The 25,183-nt window shown below is 39.1% G+C and overlaps 4 protein-coding genes across 5 annotated transcripts; 3 read left to right on the plus strand and 1 right to left on the minus strand.

Annotated features, from left to right (window-relative positions):
* The first annotated feature begins 231 nt into the window (after positions 1-231).
* Positions 232-2,163, plus strand: Mpcp1 (Mitochondrial phosphate carrier protein 1). Its single transcript, XM_018011095.2, has 4 exons — positions 232-389; positions 751-954; positions 1,016-1,780; positions 1,851-2,163. Exons 2-4 carry the CDS (start codon positions 768-770, stop codon positions 2,015-2,017), a joined length of 1,119 nt encoding a protein of 372 aa, XP_017866584.1. The 5' UTR covers positions 232-389; positions 751-767; the 3' UTR covers positions 2,018-2,163.
* A 990-nt stretch (positions 2,164-3,153) lies between these two features.
* Positions 3,154-4,042, plus strand: LOC108616126 (uncharacterized). Its single transcript, XM_018011098.2, has 2 exons — positions 3,154-3,300; positions 3,362-4,042. Exons 1-2 carry the CDS (start codon positions 3,220-3,222, stop codon positions 3,917-3,919), a joined length of 639 nt encoding a protein of 212 aa, XP_017866587.1. The 5' UTR covers positions 3,154-3,219; the 3' UTR covers positions 3,920-4,042.
* Positions 4,043-4,093: 51 nt separating this feature from the next.
* On the minus strand, positions 4,094-21,759 carry Cpr56F (Cuticular protein 56F). 2 transcript variants are annotated; one of them, XM_089470183.1, is made up of 2 exons: positions 21,712-21,759; positions 4,094-5,394 (listed from the first exon to the last, which is right to left on the minus strand). In XM_089470183.1, the coding sequence occupies exon 2, from the start codon at positions 5,374-5,376 to the stop codon at positions 4,756-4,758; it is 621 nt and encodes a 206-aa protein (XP_089326309.1). In that variant the 5' UTR covers positions 5,377-5,394; positions 21,712-21,759; the 3' UTR covers positions 4,094-4,755. The 2 variants fall into 2 exon arrangements, with proteins under 2 accessions (XP_089326309.1, XP_017866586.1); XM_018011097.2 differs by lacking the exon at positions 21,712-21,759 and adding an exon at positions 7,983-8,156.
* CkIIbeta2 (Casein kinase II beta2 subunit) lies at positions 5,468-6,455 on the plus strand. Its single transcript, XM_018011096.2, has 2 exons — positions 5,468-6,118; positions 6,174-6,455. Exons 1-2 carry the CDS (start codon positions 5,568-5,570, stop codon positions 6,271-6,273), a joined length of 651 nt encoding a protein of 216 aa, XP_017866585.1. The 5' UTR covers positions 5,468-5,567; the 3' UTR covers positions 6,274-6,455.
* Positions 21,760-25,183: the final 3,424 nt, after the last annotated feature.

Genomic DNA, 25,183 nt, shown 5'->3' on the forward strand with positions numbered 1-25,183 from the left:
CAAATGATTATGAAGATTATTTTTAATTAAGTGTGCTTAAATATTTGAATGCAAATTTAATTATTTATTCAATATTTAACGTAAATTTTGATTATTATTTTATATATTTTTGTAGATATATTATGAGAAATTCAGCTTCCCTGCTGGTCATTTCATAACCGTTTCTAACCGATACAGTTTTCCGGTACATGACAACACTATGATCGAATTTTTGTGCTCAATCTCTGATCTTTTTTTTGCGACAGTTGCATTTGGTTTTCTGGTTTGGCGCACAACGAACGTTGTTTTCAGGTTTCTATTTTCTGAAACCCGACAACGACAATTTCAGCTACTTCAGCTAGAGTTCAGCTTCTGTTCTGCACCCCGCACAATCTTCCTCGCACTTTGAGGTAAGGCCAATTGATACACTATATACTCTATTTGCTTTCCAAAATTAATATCGTGTTTTTTTTTTTTTTTTGGATTGCTCACGATTTTATTACGTAATGTTCAGTGAGCAGAGAAAAAAAAAAAAAAAAAAAAAAAGAACGAGAGTTATGTAAAAAATAAAAAATGATGCATTGGGCATGTGCTCAATACACAAGATCAATGCCAATGGTACAAAGTGTTCGATAATAGATTGAAAGAAAGAAAAAAAATTGAAAAGAAATTTTCGCAAATGTTGAACATATTGTCGAATCCTTTTTACATGTTTTCTGAAATATCTCAAGTCGATTACATCATGATCTTTTAACCTCAACCAATCCACAGCATCCTCGCTAGCCAACATGTTCAAATCCCTGTTCGAGGCCGCTCAGAACTCAACGTTCAAGTCGCCATTCACCAGTGCTAACTGCCAGGCTGCTTCAGCGCCCTCACCCGCGCCCGCTCTCCTGCCCTCGGCCAACGATGGAGCTGCGCGCCAGCTGAGCCCAAATCACAATTTCGCTGCCGCCGCTGCTGCTGTTCAGGGTGGTAAGTGAGGATCGGGAGCCCAATGACTGGTATCTAATACTCTCCCACTTTCGTTCTCTAGATTCCTGCGAATTTGGCTCCAATCACTATTTCGTGCTATGCGGCTTGGGTGGCATCATCTCGTGCGGTACCACGCACACAATGGTGGTGCCTCTCGATCTGGTCAAGTGCCGTCTGCAGGTGGATCCGGCCAAGTACAAGAGTGTGGTGAATGGCTTCCGTGTCAGCTTGGCTGAGGAAGGCGTCCGGGGCTTGGCCAAGGGCTGGGCGCCCACCTTCATTGGCTACTCGATGCAGGGTCTGTGCAAGTTCGGTCTGTACGAGGTCTTCAAAGTCATGTATGCCAATGCCATTGGCGAGGAGAATGCCTTCCTGTACAGAACCGGCCTCTACTTGGCCGCCTCGGCCTCGGCTGAGTTCTTTGCGGATATTGCGCTGGCGCCCATGGAAGCCGCCAAGGTCAAGATACAGACAACGCCCGGATTTGCCAAGACGCTGCGCGAGGCGCTGCCCAAGATGACCGCACAGGAGGGCATTTCGGCCTTCTACAAGGGTCTGGTGCCGCTCTGGATGCGACAGATTCCATACACCATGATGAAGTTCGCCTGCTTCGAGCGCACCCTGGAGCTGCTCTACAAGTATGTGGTGCCCAAGCCACGTGCCGACTGCAGCAAGGGCGAACAGCTGATTGTCACCTTCGCTGCTGGCTACATTGCTGGCGTGTTCTGCGCCATCGTCTCCCATCCCGCAGATACGGTCGTCTCCAAGCTGAACCAGGCCAAGGGCGCCAGCGCTCTTGATGTGGCCAAACAATTGGGCTGGGCTGGTGAGTAACTGATGATTGTCGACGATCCTCTAGAGAAATTAGCCTAAATCAACTGTTCATTGCTTAACAGGTCTGTGGGGCGGTCTGATGCCTAGGATTGTCATGATTGGCACACTCACTGCCGCTCAATGGTTCATTTATGATGCTGTCAAGGTCTTCCTGCGCATGCCACGCCCACCACCACCAGAGATGCCCGAGTCGCTGAAGAAGAAGCTGGGCGTGACTGGGGAGCAGTAAGAAGAAAAGTGTAGAAGTTAGCCCGCTTTAAATATACATATATACATACAGTAAATAGTGCAAAACAGATTATATTGACCAATTTAATGCGAATTGTATAGAAAACAAGATAAAATAAATAAACATACCAAAAACTTTAAAATTTATTCCAAAGAGAAAGCTTTTGCTGCGTTTGAGGGAAATTTAGTGATTAATATGTAAAATATAATATTAAATGAATGTCTAAGATATTGAATTATTTAAATTGAACATAAATACTAATAAAATAATTAAATAATAAAAATAAAATAAATATAAAATAGGTATTATTTTAAAGCATTCAGATTTCGTTTTGTCTACATAGCATTTTGGAATTTGAATGCCCGCGCTTTAATACTTTTCCAGGGCTGCAGTGAATTGCACAAGTTTGGTCACCCTGACGGGCAGCAGCTTTTGGCGCCCCATTTGAATTGCATAAATGCTGAAATAGAAAACACATTTTAAGTTAGTTTACTTGACAAAAATGTATAAAGAATACTTAATAGAATCAATTACTGTTATTTTCATTTCAGCAAATTTGAAATTAATTATATAAAAATAAAAAAAGAAACAATTGAAAAAATTGATAAATTATAAATATATATTTTATAAATAAACAAAATTGAGACATCGTAATAAACTTTCGCTAATAAACCTTAGCTTTATTTGGCTAACAACATAGATAAAATTTAAATATAGATTTTTATAAATACATAAACAAAATTCATCCATTAATCATAGTCTAATTAAAATATATTAATGATGTTGCTAATTGAAGTATATTTAATGCGGAACAAGCCCAAATTGTTGATTCCCACCTGCGGTGAGAAATATTTAATACAAAAATAGACATGGAGTATTTGACCAAGATTCTTCTTACGTAATATATATTTGAGCTTAATTTTTATAATTTTGTGTTCATATATGTATCTACAATATTCTATTCTATTCAGCTTAATGTTTTGTTTAAAATTTGTATATTTTAGAGTTACAGTTAGGCAACGGATATGCCTGTAAATACGTAAAATATATGTGTGATTTGAACCCCTGCCAATTATGGCAAGGTCAATGATCGTTTGTGATTTAATTTTGATGGCTTACGTGTTTACAGATGTGCTCTATGTATGCCAGCCGAGGCAGGGAGTTACGTGCATGCCATGCCAAATATTAGCTCAATATTGTAAATGAATTGGTATAAAAATGCGTGCATTTCAAGTCTTGCATTTCAGTTACAAATGCAAGTTACAAATAAAATGCTGCTAAAGGTATGTTGCAATGGGACAGTTAGTTTTGCAAAGATTTTTCATGCATGTATTTGCTTTAAAGGTAATTTTGGTAATCGCTTCTATAGCTGGTATTTCTGCCGAGTCACCTGTGCGAGCGCCATATGCACCTGCTGGCTGGCGTCCTCGCGTGCCATTTGGCTTGCCCGGCAGTCTGGAGTCTAGCTTTGAGATCAGCAGGCAACGCGTTGATTATGCTGGCACTTTCAATGAGCCTCGCCTCGATTCCAACTATTTGCCACCACGCACCGAGTCAAACGATGTGGGGCAACAGGCTCCAGTGTCCAAGCAAGTGGACGGCGAGACAACGCCATCTCCACAATACGGCGCGCCAACTGATGCCCCATTTCGCATTGACTATCCCGACGAGGAAGTCTCTGCGCCAGCCACTGATTCGCAATCGAATCGGCGATCAAATATTCAAGAGGGTCGCTACTATATAGTCTCGGACGATAAGAAACTGCAGCGCGTGCTCTATCGCACGGTCCAAAGTCCCGGAGATGAGCTGACAGCACAGCTTAGGTACTCGCCTGTGGGTAAGCTGCAGGATCCCGTTTATAAATACAATCGCCTGGGACAATTGGAGCGGGTGCTGAAGTAAAGGTCATGAGAGCTGAGATTACTTGACAACAAATTCATTATTATTGAAAAATAATAAATGGCAAAGCTTTATCAATGTTATCCAAGCTTACTTTGAAAATAAATGAATTATTTGATTACGAATAATTTATGATGCTATTATTATAGATTGTCAGCCTTTTCAATAGAAACTCAATTTGTTATTTACTTTGTTTTATACAAAAATGCTTTCTTTATTCATTTATCATTATTTATACACAAAAGAATCTCATTTGTCTTCGTACACATTTTTCCATTCGAGAGTGTAATCCAATGCATTTCTCATCAGAATTCGTTTAAAACTAAATACAATGCTTATGTTTATGTATGTATGGATGCGTGTGATGGTCACAATGTATGTGTGTGTGGGTTCGGTTTTGTGTGTGTGTGTTTCGGTGTGTGTGTGCGTGTGTGTTTGTTCTGTTGTGGAACGACACAAAATGAAGGCGCTTAACAAAACGAAACGGCAAAAGTCGATGGAACAGGCATAGGCTGGCATAGCTGGAACAAGTGGGACGGCTGGGCATTGGAACGCGCCTGGCTATGGCAATATGGCGGCATTCCACAGAAAAGAGAGAGAGAGGGAGACAGCAATAGTGGTAGTAGTGGCGCATGTGGATGATAGCGTGTGGACAGAGAGTTTCGCATGACGACGAAGCCAGTGCATGCCAAACTGTGATGCATTTAATACTTAGCTCGGTTAGCGATAATAATAATAATAATAATATAGATAAAAAACAATGCTCATAGACAAGTTAGCCTACAGAGAGTTGGAGGGTCGACCTAAACTGGAAACACTAGACGGCACACTCAGCCTCCTTACTGATAACCATTGAATTTGCCCTGTTGCGCATTGCTGTCATAGCCACCGTTGCCATTGCGTCCGTTGCCATTGCCGTTGCCGTTGCCCACCTGCTCGTAGCGAATGGTTGGACGGTAGCCATTCTGATCAGCCTCGTACTCGACGATCTGCTTGCGGCCATCGGGCAGCAGCACGTAGTAGCGGCCAACGGCCAAGTCGCCATCGCGCGACTCCATGTGGCCGAAATCGTTGCCCGACTCGTAATCCTGCACGTCATATTTGAATTCGTATTTCGCTGGACCGTACTGCTCCTCGTCGCGCTGGCCGTAGCCGGCGTTGCCGTTGCCGCCGCCATAGCCGCCATTGCCGCCGCCGTTCTGTCCCTTGAAGATGGCGCCGGTCAGAGCAGGTGCGCCATACTGGCTCTGGGGCAGAGGTGCGCCGTAGCTGTTGCTGGGTGCCGAGCCGCCGCCGCCGCCGCCGCGCTGAGGAGGCAGATAGTTGTTGGCGGGCGACTGATAGGTCTGTGTGGGCGGCAGATAGTTGTTGGAGGGCGCCTGGGGCGACTGGTTGGGTGGCAGATACTGGTTCTGGACTGGTGGTTCCGCTTGCGTCCAGGCGGCCAGGCAGACGAGCATTGCGATCGTTGTAAAGCACTGCGGAAGAGGGGAAAAGGATTTGTCAGTTCAAGTGGATTCAAATGGAAGCAAGGGCAGCCTCTGGCTTTGCAGTCAGCCAAAATCGAATTGTGTTTGCTATTTTAGTTGTATTTAGTGTTTAACAGTTTTTGTTTTGTTTTTTTTTTTTTTTTTTGTTTGTTTTGGTCACCATGTCAGACTCGGAGGAGGGTGCCTGGATACCCTGGTTCTGCAAGCAGCGCGGAAACGAGTTTTTCTGCGAGGTGGACGAGGACTATATACACGACAAGTTCAATCTGAATTTCCTCGACTCGAACGTGAGCAACTATCGTCGCTCGCTGGAGGTGATACTCGATCTGGAGCCAGAGTCCGGATCGGATCCACCGCCCGAGGCTGAGCTGGAGCAGTGCGCCCAGAAGCTATACGGCCTGATACACGCTCGCTTCATACTGACCAATCGTGGCATTGATCTGATGCTGGAGAAGTATCAGAAGAGTGAATTTGGCATCTGTCCGCGTGTCTTCTGCCAGCGTCAGCCGGTGCTGCCCATTGGCCTGAGCGATAATCCTGGCGAGGATTTGGTGCGCATCTTCTGTCCCAAATGCAATGATGTCTATGCGCCCAGGTCGACACGGCACGCGGCCATCGATGGCGCCTTTTTCGGCACCGGCTTCCCGCAAATGCTATTCATGGTCAAGCCAGAGATGCGACCGAAGCGCACCAAGCAAAAGTTTGTGCCCAGGTGGGAGGTGATTTAATGTCGTCTGCTGCCAGCTTCACTAATCTCTGCTACTCAGATTATATGGTTTCAAGATCCATCAAATGGCGCTTCGATCGCTGAGCGAGAACATTGCCGCCAGCAAGGATCAGCAGCCAGGTGAAGGGGATAGCAACTGAGCAACTAAGTGCTTCGATTGTCTGACAACATTTTGAGCCCATGACCAAATTGCTTGTACCTTGCCAACAACAACAACAACAACAGGTGATTGTCTTTTTTTTTCTGTTTTAATGTTTTCTAAGCTTGTCTTCGTGTTTCTGTTGCCCTTTTGAAAGAATCTCATTAAAAATTGTTATCGTAATTAGCTCTGCATCAGCCTATTTATGGCTCTTTTGTGCAATTGTTTATGCACATTGTTTATAATTATAATTATGCTTTGTCTGAGCCACGTTTAGGCGCGTGTAATATGCAAATTTGTGGAAATTGGGTCGTCTTTCGGCTGTGGATGAGCACCAGCAAAGTGAAGGGCCAACTCTGGCAGGTGAGGCAGAATTTGTCATGTTCCGCATACGTCGCGTTGACGACGGGTGCTGTAGCAGCCAGCTTCGTGTATGACTTGTGCAACAAAATTGCATTTGGCGTAAGCAGCTTGAGGATTCTATTCACAAATGCCTCAGTCGCAACTATTCTAGAGGCAAGTATAGTGTTGTATCGCCCAGCTTTATGTGCGCTACGCAATACATGACTTAGGCAACAAACTTGCTAACTTTGCTAAATGAAGTTTGAGAATTCGCTTTTAATGGCAGAATAGTGTTACAGCAGGCAGCTTAATGTGAGCTGCGCTGCAAATGACTTAGACAACAAACTTGCCTGTTCAGTTAATGCAAATATTCTTATAATTGCTCCATTTGTAGAACAGTGTTGTAGCAGCCAGCTTTATGCGTGCTACAAAATATGACAAACTAACTTTTTGCCGAAAGGAGCCAGTGCATTGCTTATCTTCAAATTCTTAGTAGCAGTGCTGTAGCAGTCAGCTTGCGGCTACAAATAGAATGACTTGGGCAACAAACTTGCAAGCTTTGCCTAAAGGAGCTACAAAGACTGCTCTTCCGTTTACTTGTCGCGACTCTTCTAATTGCATAAATGATGTAACATTTCTTCTTCTTCCCAATTACTTTAGTTGCGAGTGCAAGACCTTCAGCGACTTTCATGCTTCATTGGCTTACAAAAAAATAAAAAATAAAACAGTAAAACAAAAAACATTTGATATTGCGTTGTGTTCGGTGTTGTGTTCGTCCCTTGCTTATCTTGCTAACTGCAGTCCAAACATGGTCACTGATGCGCACTGTTGTAGTTGAAAGTACAAGTCTCTTAATTTATGCAAAACAACTGCGTTAGTGGTGTTGCGGCGTCTGCCCGAACCGTGTCTATTCTTGCTAACTGCTTTTTTTATAGTCAATTTACATTTGGGGGGAATGCGATTTGCACAGTAGCCAAAGCCGGAATGCGTGTCGAAATGCATATAGATATAAATCATAGCAAAACTATTATGAAACTGACGAAAATTTATGCGCATTTTCAGCTAATCGCATTGATTGAGTATATTTTTGAACTTGACTTCTTTTTGCATAAATGATTTATTAGATTTTGAATATGCTAAAGACTTTGATTTATATTAAAAATGATCAACTAATCTGCTCATAAGCTTGTATTTAATTTCTTTTTTTTTTTTTTTTGTTCTAAATCCTTTTCTGAACTTGGCTGGCATGGCTAGCCACACTTTTTGCTGCAATCCCTTTTACAGGCAGGACTGCAGCAATGCACACACAACACACACAACTTTGCACTGACAGTCCGTATCCAGATGTGGATGTTGTGGATTCTATACCTTCATTTTGTTCGGTCACTTGCTTGGTTTTTGTACAAAACACACACGAAACTGTTTTTCCTTTACTGCAGGAGACTCGGCACTAGTAGCTGAGGATCAACTGGATGAATTGATATTGTGGGGTTGGTGGTTCTTCTTGCGAAGATGGTTGACTTGATTGTGATACTGAAACAATTTCGTAGGCCAGTATTTATATTTGAAATGTGCTGCATTCGCTGTCGTTGGCGCTGTCGGCAGCGGCGTTGGCGTCGGCATCAGCGGCGACAGCGACGCCATCACAACAAAAATAGCGCGCCAAATTTTCGTATCTATTTTTTTTTGTGTTTCTTCTCATTTAAAAAATTTTTTTTTTTTTTTTGGTTTGGAAGTTTCGAAGAGCGCGAGTTTCAAAGTAAGTAGCAATGCAAAGCAACACACACACTCACACACACACAGATTCGTACAGAAAACATTACAAAATAATGCAAAGCAACAAACAGCAACAGAAACGGCAACAACAATAACAATAACTACAGCATCGAGTGCTCTCCGCTCGGCTCGTGAGCAACGAAGACGCGAAGCTTTAGTGTTATAGTAAACTAGTTACTTTTAAATTAAAGCGCCAAACATTTGACGTTGACGCTGGAGCTGAGAGCGAAGATGAGCGTCGCTCATTGATGCGAACGAGCAGCGCGGGAGTAATATGCTCCTCACATCACATCACATTTACCCATGCCCAGATCCCAGCCGCAGGCCCCAGGCCCCACATCCAGGCCCGCATGCGATAAACATTTGCTGTTGCTGTTGCTTCTGTTGATGTTATTGTTGTTGTTGTTGTTGTTGTTGTTGTCATGTAATAGCAAAAACACTTATTTGTAATGGGATTAGTCATGCAGCTGGCTATAGCTGCGGCTGTGGCTGTGGCTGTAGCTGTGGCAGTAGCAACATCTCAGCGAGGGCCGCAGGTGAGCGGATCTGGAGCTGCCACTGTACGTTGCCAGCTACACGCATCTTCGTTGCTTCGGCTCTGGGCCGAGTCAGTCGTGTGGCAGCAGCGGCAGCCGCAGTAGCTCAGTTGTATCGAAAGACTTAAGGCGCAAACTTGCGCATGCGAAAGCTTATTAAAATATGTAATCTTTTCTGCACGTTTTTTGTTCTGCTATTCGACAAGAAATTAACTTCATTTAATTGCCTGTGTGAGTGTGTGGGCGTGAGAAATAGTTGCATTTTGTTAAAATTTAATCTAGTACTAAAAATTTTAATGAGCTTTCTGATGAGCTGGGAGCTCTTGTGAAATGTTTGCAGTGTGAACTGAATGGACTGCGAAATATGCAGATTGAATATGATAAGATAGAAATATATCTAGGAGAGCTAAAGATATAGATAAATAACTGGAAATATATAGCTATATTTAGATAGATGGATGGATTGTATATAGATCGAATTTTCTAAATAGATTCTTAGACAGATAGATATGTACATTAATACACAGATACACAGATACACAGATACACAGATATACAGAGATACAGATACAAAGATACAAAGATACATAGATACATAGATACATAGATACATAGATACATAGATACATAGATACATAGATACATAGATACATAGATACATAGATACATAGATACATAGATACATAGATACATAGATACATAGATACATAGATACATAGATACATAGATACATAGATACATAGATACATAGATACATAGATACATAGATACATAGATACATAGATACATAGATACATAGATACATAGATACAAGATACATAGATACATAGGTATATAGACTTAAGGATGGTTAGAATGTTTCAAAATTAGAATAATAAGATGAGTAACATATTCGCTTACCTATCAGATAATTGAATTAATTATGGCTGCTTTTCACGTAGAGAACATTTAAAAATTTAAGCCTTAAAGTGGGCTTAGCTATAAACAATTGTCAAAACAAAATATAAATTATCTTGAATTGTCTTCAGCATGTGAAATCTAGATAAGAGTTGAGAGCTGAGAGCTGAGAATCGAGGTGTGGCGGCTAATTGCCTAGAGTCTGGATGAGGTGTGGAAATGGTTACTGAAGGTCATCATTGTTGTTATTATTATTAACATTGTTATTGATTATTAGCCAATCAGCTGGCAACAACAGCAACAACAAGCTGTATTGCAACATACATAAAAACTAAACAAAAGATACTTAATGAGCTCTTGAAAAATTATAACAAATTCGAACTGAAATTCAAAATTTAAATAGAGCGCATTTTATATATTATTTGTATTTTTATTGGGCATATGGTGGGCGTAGCATTTATCACGATCTGCAAATACTTTAAATGCCGTTAAGTTGCTAACGGTTGCTTTGCCTTTTCGCCATTTGCCATTGTTTAAGCCAAACGTTTCCGTGTGTGTGTGTGTGTGTGTGTGTATGTTTTTTTTCTCTCTCTTTCATTATTGGCATTTTACCATCGACATTTTTGCTCGCTGTCGGCACGAGCCATGCTTAAGCGACTTTCACAATTTAATGTTAAGGTCCAGACTTTTATTAATAACGAGCTAACAATAGTGCAAAGTGCCGACGCAGCGCGCCCTGTTTCCAAACAAATTTGATTGAAATATGCCAAAAAAAAATGTTAGCCTGGCTTAGACATTTGATTTTGACAAGAACACACACAACATGACGAATTCATTTAACGGAAACAATTTCAATAGGTAATGAATGAATGAGTGAGTGAATAGCTCAAGGCTTATCTATGAAATGCCAAAGATTATATATATAAAAAAAAAAAGATATATATATATTTTATAGGTTTATAGCTCAATCTTGATTTTGCATAAACTGCAAGTAATACTCAATTGGCCTTGCTTGTGTGCCCATAAATTCAGCCTAACAAAACAGGCCATAAACAAATGTCTATGATTACAGAATTAACTAAATTAAGCGCTGCAAAATGTTAACAAACTTGGCTAAGAAGAACATATGGGAATGCTGCAGTCGGATGGCAATGACTGCATAATACACGTGCGCTCTTGAAAATATGTTAAATCCGTTTTAGTATATCCCAAGAGGTAGACTGCAGTAACTCATACCCTATATACCCTCTTCATTCCATGGGCGAGCATGGAAACTATAACATCAACAGCGAAACAGCAATAAAATACAGCTTAAAAGCAACAACAACAATTCAGCTTGAATTCCATATCGCTGCTCTCTTCACTCTGGCCAAATGCAAAAACATTTGCTGCTCGTAATCACATTTTGACAAAATAACAAATAACGCATTTTAACGGCTAATTTACATTGAACGTGCTCGAACAGCTCTAATGGCACTCGCCAAGTGAGCCTCCTACCGCCCCTGCCTCTGCCCCAACCCCCCGCTAAAAATCAGTTCAAATTGTAATTTCTGTTGCTGTCTTTAGAGCGGCTACCTTGGAGATCTCTCTGTATCTGTATCTGTGTGTATATGTGTGAGTGTTTATTTTGTAACCTAGAACGCAGATGAGTGGAACGTATAATTTAAATTAAACTACAAATAATTTTTTCGGATGCACTGCCCGCGCAGCTGGAAGACGAGTCGTAAATCAATTAAGCCACATTTCGATGTAAATTGCGGCGCACTTCAAACTTCCAATGATCATAATTATAGAGCATTTTGTGAGGGGGGGGGGGGGGGGGGGTATGGGGAGGTGCGTTGAGTAGATGTGAAGAGCAGAGGGTTGCCGAGGGGCTCTCCATAGATGCTGCACAGTTTATATATGCCTTTAGCATGAGTCAAGGGCATTTTTACAATTTCAGAAAAAATCTAATTGCTGAGCCGAGCCAGTCATAGAAATGTGTTTAAGATACCCTGTATAAATGTAAGTCGAAAAGTAAGCTGATATTGGAATATGATATGCCTATTAGATTAATCGGTGTCTGTTGAACAATCTTTAACAGTTTAGGTTCAGCTCAAGTTATTTTTGAAAACTCCCTATAAACAACAAAACTTTTATATAATATACATATATCTATACATATCATATACATATACACATATAAAATTAGGGCTTCTATAAGTAGTTGAAGCTAGTTAAAGCTAGATATCGCAGTAGTTCGTTTTCATCTCCATGTATTTAGATCATAATGTTTGTCTGTTATAGAACCGGATTAAACAGGGACAAATTTTTGTCAAAATGAGAAATTAAAAATTGTTTAAGCATGAAGTTTTTCAGGGCTATAAACAAACAATTTGTTATATATAATTGCACTTAGAGCAACAACAGATAATCAAAGCAAAACATTTTTTTTTATACTATTTAAAATGAACTAATTTAGATTGTAAAAATTCCTTATTTATTCTGAATGGAAATACACCTGTAATTCTTATAGATTTAAAGTAAACAAATAAATATATATTTAGTTTCTTCACACATTCTTCTGCCTTGTGGGTGGCAAAGTTGATCAAATAGAGGTTTTGCTCTCTTCAACGATTCATAAACCATATTTAGCGCCACGTGCTAAGCCCAGACGAACGACAGATAGCTTGACGGACAGTTGGACAGACAGCATGACGCTGCTAAAAGGCTTTGGCTTTGTGTTAAATATTAATCAAGATAATCTTTGTGCTTGTGCGTACAGCTTTATTAAAGAAAACAAGCGCATTTACAAGGCTTTGGCTGGGGCGAAATTTGAGGCTGCGATTTGTTTCAATTTATTTTTAATTATTTCATAAATGTGCATTCAAAAATTGTGAATATTGAAGCACAAACAATTAAATAAACATCATCCCAAGATTTTTAACAAGCCATTTAAGGTGTAGCAAAGCTAAATATCAAGTGAAATAAAATAAATATTACAAAAAAAACAAAAATAAATAAATAATAAAAATTAACAACAAAAAAATAAATAAATGAAAATAAAAATGCTTAGTGAAAAAATTAATAAAATACAAATAATAAAAAAAGGAAAGGAAATACACAAAATATAAATCATATGAAATATAAAAATACAAATACATAAATATAAAAAGAATGAATAAATAAAAACAAATAATGAAAGAAAATAAAAAATGCATATATTAAATAAATAATAAAAATGTGAAAAAAAAACATATAAATGAACAACAAGAAAAATATATAATTAAGATATAAAAAATAAAAATATCTTAAAATAAAAAATAGTAAAAAAAAATAAAAATAAAAGAAATATATATTTTTAAAAAATATATTTTATATTATATATTTTAAATCAAATATTTGAAATGATGAAACCTCTGAAATTAGATTTTATTTTATTTATTTATTTTTTATTTAACGGATACAATATGTTTGTAAATATCTCATCTGAATGAATATGAGCATCTATCGTTAGTTGCTTTCAGTTAGGTCTTATATCTTAATTTAAGTTGCACTTGTTGTGGCTTTTTCAAGCACACAGTTTAGCTAAAAGATAAACGCAAACATGAGCATAATAAACGTGAACTCTTAAATCTTTGGTTTTTATCTGTTTTGGAGAGGAGTTGCGATGCTTAGATGTTGCGCATTCTGAGACAACATTCTTCAGTGCTGTTTGAAGGTCGCTGCTGCCGCTGCCTCTACCTCTGCCTCTGCTGCTGTTGCTGCCTGCCTTTTGGCAGAATCAGAGTAAAAGCTGCTCGACTTGAAAGCTAGGACCTATGGCATTTTGAGCTGGTTTTTAGGCTGCTCGACTGATGGCAGCCATCAAATCATAAAATGCGGCACACTGCACTCCATAAAGTAATTACATGTTCTTCGCATTGGAGTGGCAAACCAGGCAAACGGCAATGGCAAATGCAACTCGAACTGCAACTAAACGAAATTAGTTTGCTAAAGTGCTCGGCATCAATAATTAAAGTATATGAATGTATGTATGTACGACTATGCATGTATGTATAGTGTGTACATCAATTAAAATTGAATAGAGCCAGAACAATTTGGGGAGCGCATCCAATTCTTGACAGTTGTCGGCAATGATTGATGTGGCCCACAAAAAACAATTTGACAATGGGTAGCAGCAGCAGCAGCAGCAGAAGCAGCAGCAGCAGCAACAGCAGCAGCAGTTGCAATTTGTAGCTAGTCTCTCTAGTCTCATGTAGCTGTTTATGGCTGAGCTACTCATAAAAATAGTTCCCACTCAACTCAAAAAAAAAGGCAATGAGTTAACTCATTTGCGAGCGCCGATTGTGGCGAAAAGTGGAAGCCAAGGCAATGAGGCAAACAGGCAGTCAAGTTGGCTAAATTGAAATGATTATGCTTTTGGGCTACCTTTTGTTGAACACGCTGATGCATGCTGATGCTCTAATGGCCTGATGATCTGATGCTCTGATGCTGGTGCTGATGTTGCATAACATATGGCTCAAGCTGGAGCTGTGACTGAGACGGCAGCTGAGACTGACGCCGAATATGAAGCTGGGACTGAGCTGGAGATTGAGACTGAGGAGAGTGAGACTGAGACAATGGCAGAGGCGGAGGAGGCTAATGAGGAGAGTGGGGTGTGAGCAGAGCAGCTTTTTGAGATTCAGGCAGAGGCAGAAGCAGAAGCAGAGAGAGCAGAGGCGATGGCTGAGACTGACGTTAAACAAGAGGACAGTGGCTAAGGAGGAGGCTGATGAGGAGAGTGGGGTTTGAGCAGAGTAGATGGCTGTGATTGAGGTAGAGGCGGTAGCTAAGAAGGAAGCTGATGAGGAGACTAAGATGAGAGCAGAGGTGATGGCTGAGACTTAGGCAGAGGCTGAGAAGAATGCTGAGCAGATTGAGGTGGAGACTGAAGGTGAGGCGTGAGCCAGGGACTGTGACTGAGGAATTGCTGTGGAGGAGACTAACGCAGGGGCTGAGAAGAAGGCTAAGAAGGAGAGCTAAAGCTGGAGCCTGAAGCCTAAAGCTAGAGCAGCGGCTGTAGCTCTAGCTGAAGCAGAGTTTGAGCTTGAGGCTGATGTTGGAGTTGAGTCGGAGACAGGCTGAAGCTGAGGCTAAGGCGGAGACTTTGCTTGAGCCACAGGTTGCAGGCCAGAGCGAACGGCCGAACCACAAGCTATGAAGCTGAGGCGCAGACAGGCTGACGCTGAGGCTGAAGCAGGACCCAGACTGATGCTGCAGCTGCAGCTGCTGAGAGGAGGGCCGCAGCATTAGAAGATGCTGCCGCTGTTGTCGCAATTGTTGCTGCTGCCTAATTGAATTTCGCCTTTTGGCCAGACAATTTGTTAGTGGGGTTGCAGTTCAATGAATGGTCCATTGTCTTGGCCCTGATGCTGGCCGCGGCTAGAGCTGCACAGAGCGCACAGAGCAGCGCAGTTGTGTTCATTCAGCTAATCCGCTTGCCAAACACGCACTCAAGCTCGGTCGCATGTGTTTGTGCTGGCAACTTGAATCGGCACTTGTTAGAATAACTTGAACTCCATGATTGAAGCGATGCTATGCGATGTACATCCTACTTGGTTCGCTGCGTGGGGGTCACACACATCATTCGAACAATACATAGCTCGACTTTTTGATTGGCATTTTACGGCCTACCCACACTCTCTCACACGCACACACACACACACACACAGTATATACACTTATACAGCTAAGATGCTCCAAAATAAATCAACATAGATGCTCATGCTCGGAGCAGAGATGTATAAATAATTATTACGATACTTGCGTCAGTCATTAATATATATATTGATAAACACTTTGCTCCAACTACTTCCGCCTCGATGACGACGTCGACGACGCTAGACAAAAGATCAGCCAATCCGCACACAAGTTCGAGTACGAGCACTCGCATCATCGTTTCGAGTTGTAGTTACACTCGAAAGAGGTTACGTGGCTAACCCCATCCACGGCTCCATCCTTACCGCATTGACATTGAAATAACGACAGCGAACACCTCGAGATAGCTATTGGCAGAGGCCTAAGCAGAGATAGAGGCAGAGGTAGGAGTAGAGGTAGAGGAAGAGGTAGAGGAAGAGGCAGAGGTAGAGGCATCGGCATAGACCTTTTCGTTATCAACTTCAATTAAATTGAACTTTATACACATTGCACAGTGGTGCAATATATTCGAAAAATATGTGAATAAAAGGTTCATGTATGTATATAAATAATTGAAACAACTTTAACTGCATAACACATAATGGTTCAGAGTATATAGCAAATATATGGTAGTTCTCGATTTGCCATGGCTATACACCCGTAATAACTTATTTATAATTATTATAATTATTATTTCAAGTCTTTGGCCTTAAAACCTCACACAGATGGCAATATTTAAATTGTACAACATAAAATTAAATTTAAACGAATAACATAAATTTATCAGAAATAAAAATATGAATAACCCATATAAAAAAAAATAAAAATAAAATATAATTTTAAAACTACATTTAATATAAATTAAATTTGTATTTATTAAATTGATTTTTTAATGTCAATCTTTAATTAATTAAAAATATAAAATATTAATTTTTATTTATTTATTTATTTTTTTTTTTGACCTTCCATGTAAACTTTTATTTATAGTTTCACAATTTCAATTATATTGAATTCATTTTTCAATTCCCATCTTTAATTGTAACACTTAAATATATTGATTTTTGCACCACTGTGCACAAGCAGCTGGAGATGCGGGCTCGATTTCATATGCAATTGTTTGTTAAACAATTAACAAATCATAATTAACAGCATTAATTAAACAAACAAAGAATGTAAATAAATTTTGTTTTTTTTTTTTCAAGTTTTTTTTTTTTATGGAATTTTTTAAGTTGTTGAAATTGAAAGAGTTCAGTTTGCTGCATCTGCTCCATTGTTGTTGTTGTTGTCATTGTTGTTGTGGAAAAACACTTTCGATTTTTCCAGCAAAATGCGATGATTGTGCAAGAGCTAGTCAGACTTAAATTTGGGTCCGCAGACAAAGGCAGAGCCAGAGCCAGAGCTAGACCCAGAGCCAACAGTTGGACGAGCTTGGCTTGGCCTGGTCTGGGTCCAGCTTTTTACCTAATATACCTAATAGAACACGTCGCGTTATGCGCATTAAGGTGCCTCTGCAGCGTCACTGGGGGCTGGGAAATTCGTGTCATTTGCATATGCAGAGACGATAATCGCTCCCCGTTGATCAGCTGACTGAACGGACGCTCAGACGCTCCACTCACCTGTGGACTGCGGCGGCACGAAAGCAATTTGCAATCGCCGAACCGAATGCCGATCCATCATTATCAGCACGGCTCTCCGGCTTGGCCAAATGTCAAGGCGCATCCTTCTTCCATGCGCATGCCACACACAGCCCAGAATGACGTACATATCTGGTAATATATCATAATGAGCTGGCACATAGTGTTGAGCTAGCGCAGGTGTTGTCGCTTTAGACATGCCAATAACTGCTGCCGGGCATTGTTATTAGAGTTGAAGAAAAATCTGTTTACACGATTTCTATTCATCATGAGATTTGTTGTGTTTATTGGGGAGCTGATTGTGATGTTTTATTTAGTGTAATTCATTTTGTGTGAGCGAATGTTGGAGCAAGGGAATATGAATATTGAGTGGATGGTATGTATGTATTGGGAATGCCCTTTCGATACCTTTTCCATTAGCATATCCAGCCATTTGTTGAATCCCCTTCCATTTATCTTATGCTTAAACATGTCCTGCCATTTGATATACTTCTCCCATACATCTTTACCTTATCTTGTTCTCACATTACGCATAAACCCATAAGCAAATCGCTTTTCTCTCAATAGCAGTGGAAGAATCAGAGGAAGCAGCAGCTAAACAGCATTACAATTTATTTAAATTAAATTTCGTGTGTGTGTGTGTGCGCACTGTCGGAGTCCGGAGATGGAAGATCGGTAATAGTCGATCGATAATAGTCGATCGTCGATCGGTGATCGGTCGCCCTCATCCGTTTTGCTGTATGGCAATTGTTGCACAAAATTAATTGCTGTTGGCCTTAAGAGTCAAGCGCCAACTCATCGAATGAGGCACGGCCGTACGTATCTGACAGATACTTTAAACCGATTAGTTGTGGCTCCAATTCCAGATGATTTTCAAATTGCAAAATGCGCGATAACAGCGCACAGCATCAACCTTGAAATCGGATACATTGCCAAATATACAAGACTCTAACTAGCTCATGTGAATTCCTTAGGTCGCTTAGAGAGTGAGACAGAGGGAGAAAGAGAGAGAGAGAGAGAGAGCGAGAAAGAGAGGGAGACAGGCCAGCAGACAGTTTATTGAATACTCATTATGATAGATACCCTGTAATTTGGCTCGACCATTTTATTTATGCGCATTTCACAATAGTTTCTCAAATTGATTTTCAAACATAAATCAAACGCATGCGACGTCGCTTCCTTGAAGATGCTGCGCCGGAGTGGATGCTGTGTGCGAGGAGTTGGGAATATGTTGTAACGCACAGTTAGCTCTCTGCTGTTGCTGCTGCTCTTATTGTAGTTGCTGTTGTTGTTGTTGTTGCTGTTGATTTTGCTCTTGTGGGCTTCGGTCGCATCACGATTCGCCAGCCGAAATTTATGTTATTTTAGTTTATTTTTATTTTATTTTTTTTTTTTTTGTTGCCTTTGCCTTCTGATGTAATAATAATCATGTGCAGCTCAGGCTTAGCTCAGACGACAGGTGAAAAATTGTTACAATTTGATGGCAACGTTGCCTTCTTCTTCTTCTGCTGCTGCCAACGTTGTGGCATGCAACGTGAGGCTGTGGGATGTGCTCGGTTGTTATTTTTACTATTTTTGTTATTTTTATGTGACACTAAATTGTGTTTTATTGTTGTTTTACTGCTTTTAGAATGTGCATACTTTTTTTTTTGTTTTTTCTTCGTGTTTGCGCATAATTATATATGCATGATTTACGATCGTGTGGCTGGTGCCTTTAGCCGGCAGGTAGCTTTCAAGATTATATAGCTGTAAATCTAGTTCAAGAATTTCAATTAAATGAGTTGCAACAAAGCCTCGCAGTCTCTCTCTCTCTCTCTCTCTCTCTCTCCCTCTCTTAACATCGTGCCACAATTTTATTATATGGTAACAGCTCTGTAACGATCCATTAGCCCGCCTTTACTTTTAGCACACACCTCATTAGAGAAGGGTTCGCTCTGGTACGTAGGTGTGGACAGATAGCCCTCATCATGGTAGGTTTTGATTAAGCCTTTTTTGGCAATGCTTTTAGATACCAAGATGCTGGCTGCGATGTCTTTGGGGATCAACTTTTTGACTGAGCTATAAGAACAGTCTAATTAAACTATTGTGTATGCAAATGTGTTTAATACATACATATATAATCTAATTATATTTGTCTAGGTGTCATAATTTGTATTGGCATTTTCCTTTAACTGGGCCTTCACATTCTATAGCTGCTTTTGGCACTACATGAATAACTTTGTTCTATTCAAATTATATACATATAAGTATATTGGTTTTCTCTTCTCCTTATGAACAAAATCGTATCCTATTTATGTAGATAAGTATGGCTTGACCATCATTAACAACGGCCTTGCCTATTGTCGAACAAACCTGAAGAAAATTAAATGACATTTTAATAATAATATTTTTATACATATATTGATTGTATTTTATTTTATATTTTTATTATAGTTTTGTATATATTTTTATGTTGGTATAGACGGAGAGCAAAAAGAGTATTACAATTTTACATATCTATGAGAAATTTCGCTTTGAATGGAAACTTTGTAATGTAATCGGATTCATTAATTTAGTATATAACTAAATTTTAGCTCAACTCAAAGTTTATCAATTTGATATTTCTATTAAATAATGTTTGATATTTTTAATAAATAGTAAATATTGTCATTAAATAAGAAACGTTATTGATTGAAACTTTGTTATATGCTAAATTAATAAATCTGATTACTTGATTACTATTTTGATGTAATATTTATTATATTTATATATGCATAAAGTATACAACATTTATTGTCAATATAATTTTTATTATATATATTATTTGTATGATATTTATTACTTACATATTATATAAATTATATGGTACAGTAGTCATACAATTCATATATGCAATATATAAATCTAGCAATCAAGTTCCCAGTTAAAAATTTGATAGCTAATTCGGTAAATATATACAGAATGTCAGATTAAATAAAATAAATTAAAATATATATATTTAAAAGAATAATACTAGCGAAAGCTAACTGCATTAGGCATAAATGAATCTTGAATCTCTTACAGTTATTGTTCGTCATGAATAATGCTCGTGATATATGAAAGCAACAACAACTACGCATGAAAGCAACTGCAGTAAGGTTCAGGTTCGACTACAGTTTGAAGGTCATTGAGTCTTTGAGTTTGGTGTGAAACTGCAGCAGAGCGGGACATTTGATCAACACGTTTCTGTTCTGTTCTGTTCTGCTTTGGAATGCCCAACAACGAGCCGAGCTGAGTTGAGCTGAGCTGGCGACCCTGCAGAACTCAACTTGAGTCGACTTGACTTGAAACCCTAAACTTGTTAGCTACTGTGTGCGAATGTTAAACAATATTTAACATTGTTTTGCTGTCAGACAGATAGATAGACAGACAGATAGTCAGTCGGACAACAACAAAATTGTATAATATGAAAAGCGAGAGCCTCAGAATTCTTCTGTGTTGACCTCCCGCTTCGACGGGCCTCCACTCGAGAGTTCTGCCAAAATGTGAGCCGAATTTTGTGGCTGCCTTTGGGGCGCCGCTCGAGTGGCATCCACCGAGCAGCGAGTCAGCCAGTCAGCCAGTCAGCCATTTGAAAGTATCTATCAAAGAGCCACCATCGACTGACTGCATCACTTTAAATTGCTGCAACACGCAGCAGCAGCAGCAGCAGAGGCAGAGGCAGCGGCAGCAGCGTCGATGCCGAAGCAGATTAATTATGACTCGAGTTAGTCGAGTCGAAGCCGAGGAGGAGGAAGCTGAGCTAAGCTTCGAGTGAATGTGTTGATGGCTGACTTGGACTTGCAGTTGATTTTTGTTTTATTTCAATGCAGAAGGCGGAGGCGGGTGGAGGGTGGGGGCGGCGTCAGCAACTGCATTTGAAGTGTTTGACATATGATTTTTGGGCTTAAAATAGTTTTGCGAGTTTCCAGTTTTACAGTTTTACACTTTGGCAGAATTTTCGTAATGATGAGCGCATTAAAATATGTTTTTTTTTTTTTTTTTTTTTTTTTTTTTTACTATTGCTCATGATTGCGAAAAACCTTTGGCGCATTCTTTCACAACTGTGCCACCAAGTGTGGCAAGTGCGGCAAGTGGCAGCAGCTTGAGCTTTTTAAACCGCTGACTGACAATAAAAGCCACACAGACTCAATGAGCATAAATAAGATTAGAGCGTTTTCGATCTCTCCGTTAATATTCGCCACTAAATAGCAGTTTAATTGGCACCCCACAGCTCCACTCGAACCGATTGCAACAATGGCCGCCTCTGCCTCCACCTCTGCTGCAGCAACACCTGATTGCAGGAGACTCGAATCGCTGCAGCTCGAAGATCTTCTGCCATTGGCACATCGCATAATTGTGGCCATGATGCGGCACAAAAAATTGAGCAACTGCCGCGGCATTAGAAGAGCCTGGCTAAGTGCTGGGTGTGTGCCGTCTGTCTGCCTATCTGTCTGTCTCTCAGACTGTCTCTCTGTCTCTCTAACAGCAACTTGATGCGATTGCAAGTGTTCCTCCAAATACAAATAACTATATATTCTTTAAACAAAGATGCGAATCATGCTTCGATTACGATTTTTAACTACAGTTATTGCTTACATTTATAACATTTCTATGAACATGGTCTGTCTATATGGGCAGAAAAGTAAAAGTTCTAAAAAATACTGAAAACTTACAAGCGAAAAATACTAAAACTTACACTGCAGTCTTTTAGGTCAGGAATACAATATAAATAAGTTTGTTCGAACTAAACAAAATTTGTTTAAAATAAATTAATATAAAATTAATGAACATATTTATAATAACTAAAAAGCTTAAAAAATAAAAGTCTTTAAAAATTAAATTGGGTTAATTTCTATACCCTGCATAAATTTAAATTATGGTATTATGGCTTAATTTTAACGGAATTTCAGTTTTTTGTTCGTGTTAATAAATATAAAATCAACGAATTTAATCATAATTTAATTAATAATAATATGGTAGATTTGGCAGGTTAATTATTTTTATTTCATATTTTTTTATTTATTTTTTTTATTTGTAGCAATAAATCAATCAGTAGCAATAATTAAAAAATATATATTTATTAAATATAAATTTTTGACCTAAATCAATAACCTGATATTTCATTTAAATATATCTATATATAAAATTACTATATTTAGAATATAGCAAATATTATATGAAATATTATTTAAATATATACAAAAATACATATTTACAATTTTCATAGATCTCTGACTGTTGGCCAAAAATATTTGTTTGTAATTGTTCCCAGGCTAACATTTAATTGCCTATCTCGCTTTACTTTCATCACTTGGGATTATTTGCATTTGCAGTTGATTATTTTTTGGGGGGAATTAAGCCAGAGATCCAATTAGGCAAAGTGTGTTGACATTTCAATCAGATGGCAACATGAAGTGAGGATTGCATAAGCAGCTGTTGCTTAATTACACATAATTAAAGTATCTAAATCAGTTAAGGGCCGCCCTCAGCCCGCCTTTAAATATATGTGTATGTAAATGTTTGCCAGTGGGAGTTGCAAAGGGTTTGCTGTTGTTGCAGTTGTTGTTGTTGTTGTTGCTCTTCCAGTTGCTGGCGCGTCTACAACTATTTATGACATCCGTCAGCCGTTTGACTTTCTAACACAGTTTCGAGCTGTCGGATTTCGGTCTTCGATTTGTTGTTCGATGCTCTCCCTGGTTGAGTCGAGTACTTGGGCTGCGTAATCGGGGCCATCTGCCAGACGGAGTTTTATATATATCTATCTGTATTTTATTTGAATTTTTTTTTTTTTTCTACTTTTTCAGTTGGGAATTTGTTGCCACAATGACTCGCAACTGAAGTATCATAAACATTCACTTTTACGTATGTATATAGATACATGTGTGTATATGTTTGCATGTGTGCTGCTGCTGCTGCAGTCGTCAACCAATTTCCTGCTACTTGATACAGTTTTTTTTTTTTCGGTTTTAGGTTTTCGGTTTTTGGATTTCGGTTTTTGTGTCAGACCCGCAAGGTCGTCGTCGGTGCTTGTCAGCATTGACGATGATGCCTGTCTATGGACACACATTATATAGTACATTAAATGTATTTATGATTTTGTTTCATTTGTTTGCTTGATTTATGCAATCAACAAACAACAATTATGGACGCTCTGATTATTGAAGATGGCACAGCAATTGCCACTGCAGCTGCTGTGCAGTTGATCTGCGATCTGCGATCAGCGATCGGCCAACTGCGGGCTTAGCCCTCGACAGCTGTCAACTGGAGCCAGCGGGCCAAGTTATCAATATGTGGCCCTCGTCTCACCTTCGATTCGACACTTTTACTTTTGTTGGCGAATTTCATGGCGCGCCACTCGACTTGGGGCGCTTTGGGAGGCGCCTCAAGTTTTGAACTTCAGCGGCGTGTAAATACTTCTGCGATTAATTACATCGGAGCACCTTTTTGACAGGCTCAATGGGTGCGATGAGAAATTTCTATGGTCATTATTGTGCTCAGCGAATTGCGGGCCCCATTCGGCCTTTGTGCGCGATAATCGAGCGTAAAATGGGCCACAGACCACATCAAAAAAAAATTCAAAAATAAATAAAAGCAGCCGGCAGCAGTCGCTCAAATGGCCAAAAGCCAAGCAAAATATGCGAATTTGTTGGCCGTGTTTTGATTTCTTTTACAAGCCGCCGCTGGGCCCTGGGCAACCAAAGCGAAGAGTCACTCTTGAAGGGATCGAGGCGTCAATATGCAAATTGCTATAAATACAAAAATAGAAGACTGAGCGAAAAACAACAAAAGCAAAAACAACAAAGTAAATAGATGGATAAGCTGGCAAAAACAATAGCCAAAGATGGTCAAGTGTTTGATTAATTGACTGCAAAATTAATTATTATAATTTATGCAAATTTAATGTGAGACGCGCCTGCTAATGGGACAAAGCGGCGTATGCGTAACGCGATAACGGTTTAACCACTTGTTGAAGCATTTAATAGTTGCTAACTTGATGGAATGAATGGGACAGGGAAGAAGATGAACTATCTGACAGTGCCAAGTGCAGCGTCAATCATATGGCAACGTTGTAAATGTCTGTCGATAGATGTATTAAATTATTTATTTTTTATATATTTATAAATTTATATTAATAAATTTATAAAAAAAAATCTATTAAATATGAATATTAAAATTAAGAAAAAAAAAAAATAAAATATTGTTGTTTAATGATATAGATATATTATATAATTATATTTTATATCAATAAATTGATAAAAAAAAATCAATTTTTATAAAATATGAATATTAAAATTTAAAATAAAATTAATAAATTATTTTTGTTTAATTATATACAGTAATATTTTTTTTTCTAGATTTTGTATTTATTTTTAGTTAACACTTTATATATATTTAAAAATTCTTCACATATTTATCAGCTATAATCTGTTAGATTTAGTAATCCATACAGACTTCTCTTCTGCTTCTCTCATTTAGACTCTAATGTTTACTCTTTGGCAAGTCTCTATCAGTGGACCATCTGCTTTGATATGATATGCAATAAACAACAATTTTCTCTTCAGCTTGCAGTATCATATCAAAATCAACTCAGATTATCCCACTTTATTCGCCTCTTATCAAACCATAATAAATAAATTCATATAAAAAGCGTCAATTTGAGTTCAATATAATTGAATTAGCTTAAATCAAGTGTGCCGTTTGAGCCAACACATTCACATTCCTTTTGGGTTGTTTACTTTTTGAAGTCTCTTCCCAATGCTGAGCAAATTCTTATCGGCTTCTGCTGCTGCTGTTGTTGTTGTTACTGTTGTTGTTGTTGTTGCTGTTGCGAACTGCGCTTGCTGCCACAATCCAATTAACCTTTTGACATTTGCGACAGGCAGCAGATGCTGCGGCTACTTTTGGCTAATGGCTGCGCGTAAATCAAACACACTGCACAAACACACACACAAACACACACATAGCACTAGCTACAAAAGTATCTGTCAGATACGTCTACTACTAGTCGTGGTCACTTGTAATGCACACTTCGGTTCAGTTGCGGATGTCTCTCGTCGCTCAAGCGGAT

The sequence above is a fragment of the Drosophila arizonae genome, chromosome 5, assembly GCF_054131065.1.
Source record: "Drosophila arizonae isolate 15081-1271.41 chromosome 5, UAZ_ARI_1.0, whole genome shotgun sequence".
NCBI lineage: Eukaryota > Metazoa > Arthropoda > Insecta > Diptera > Drosophilidae > Drosophila > Drosophila arizonae.

Bases quoted from the DNA above. Each gene is read 5' to 3' on its own strand.
- LOC108616126 (XM_018011098.2), top strand. From the start codon at position 3,220: ATGAATTGGTATAAAAATGCGTGCATTTCAAGTCTTGCATTTCAGTTA. The intron at 3,301-3,361 runs GTATGTTGCAAT...TTTGCTTTAAAG, and splicing joins CAAATAAAATGCTGCTAAAG to GTAATTTTGGTAATCGCTTC.
- CkIIbeta2 (XM_018011096.2), top strand. From the start codon at position 5,568: ATGTCAGACTCGGAGGAGGGTGCCTGGATACCCTGGTTCTGCAAGCAG. The intron at 6,119-6,173 runs GTGGGAGGTGAT...TCTGCTACTCAG, and splicing joins AAGCAAAAGTTTGTGCCCAG to ATTATATGGTTTCAAGATCC.
- Mpcp1 (XM_018011095.2), top strand. From the start codon at position 768: ATGTTCAAATCCCTGTTCGAGGCCGCTCAGAACTCAACGTTCAAGTCG. The intron at 955-1,015 runs GTAAGTGAGGAT...TTCGTTCTCTAG, and splicing joins CGCTGCTGCTGTTCAGGGTG to ATTCCTGCGAATTTGGCTCC. The intron at 1,781-1,850 runs GTGAGTAACTGA...ATTGCTTAACAG, and splicing joins CAAACAATTGGGCTGGGCTG to GTCTGTGGGGCGGTCTGATG.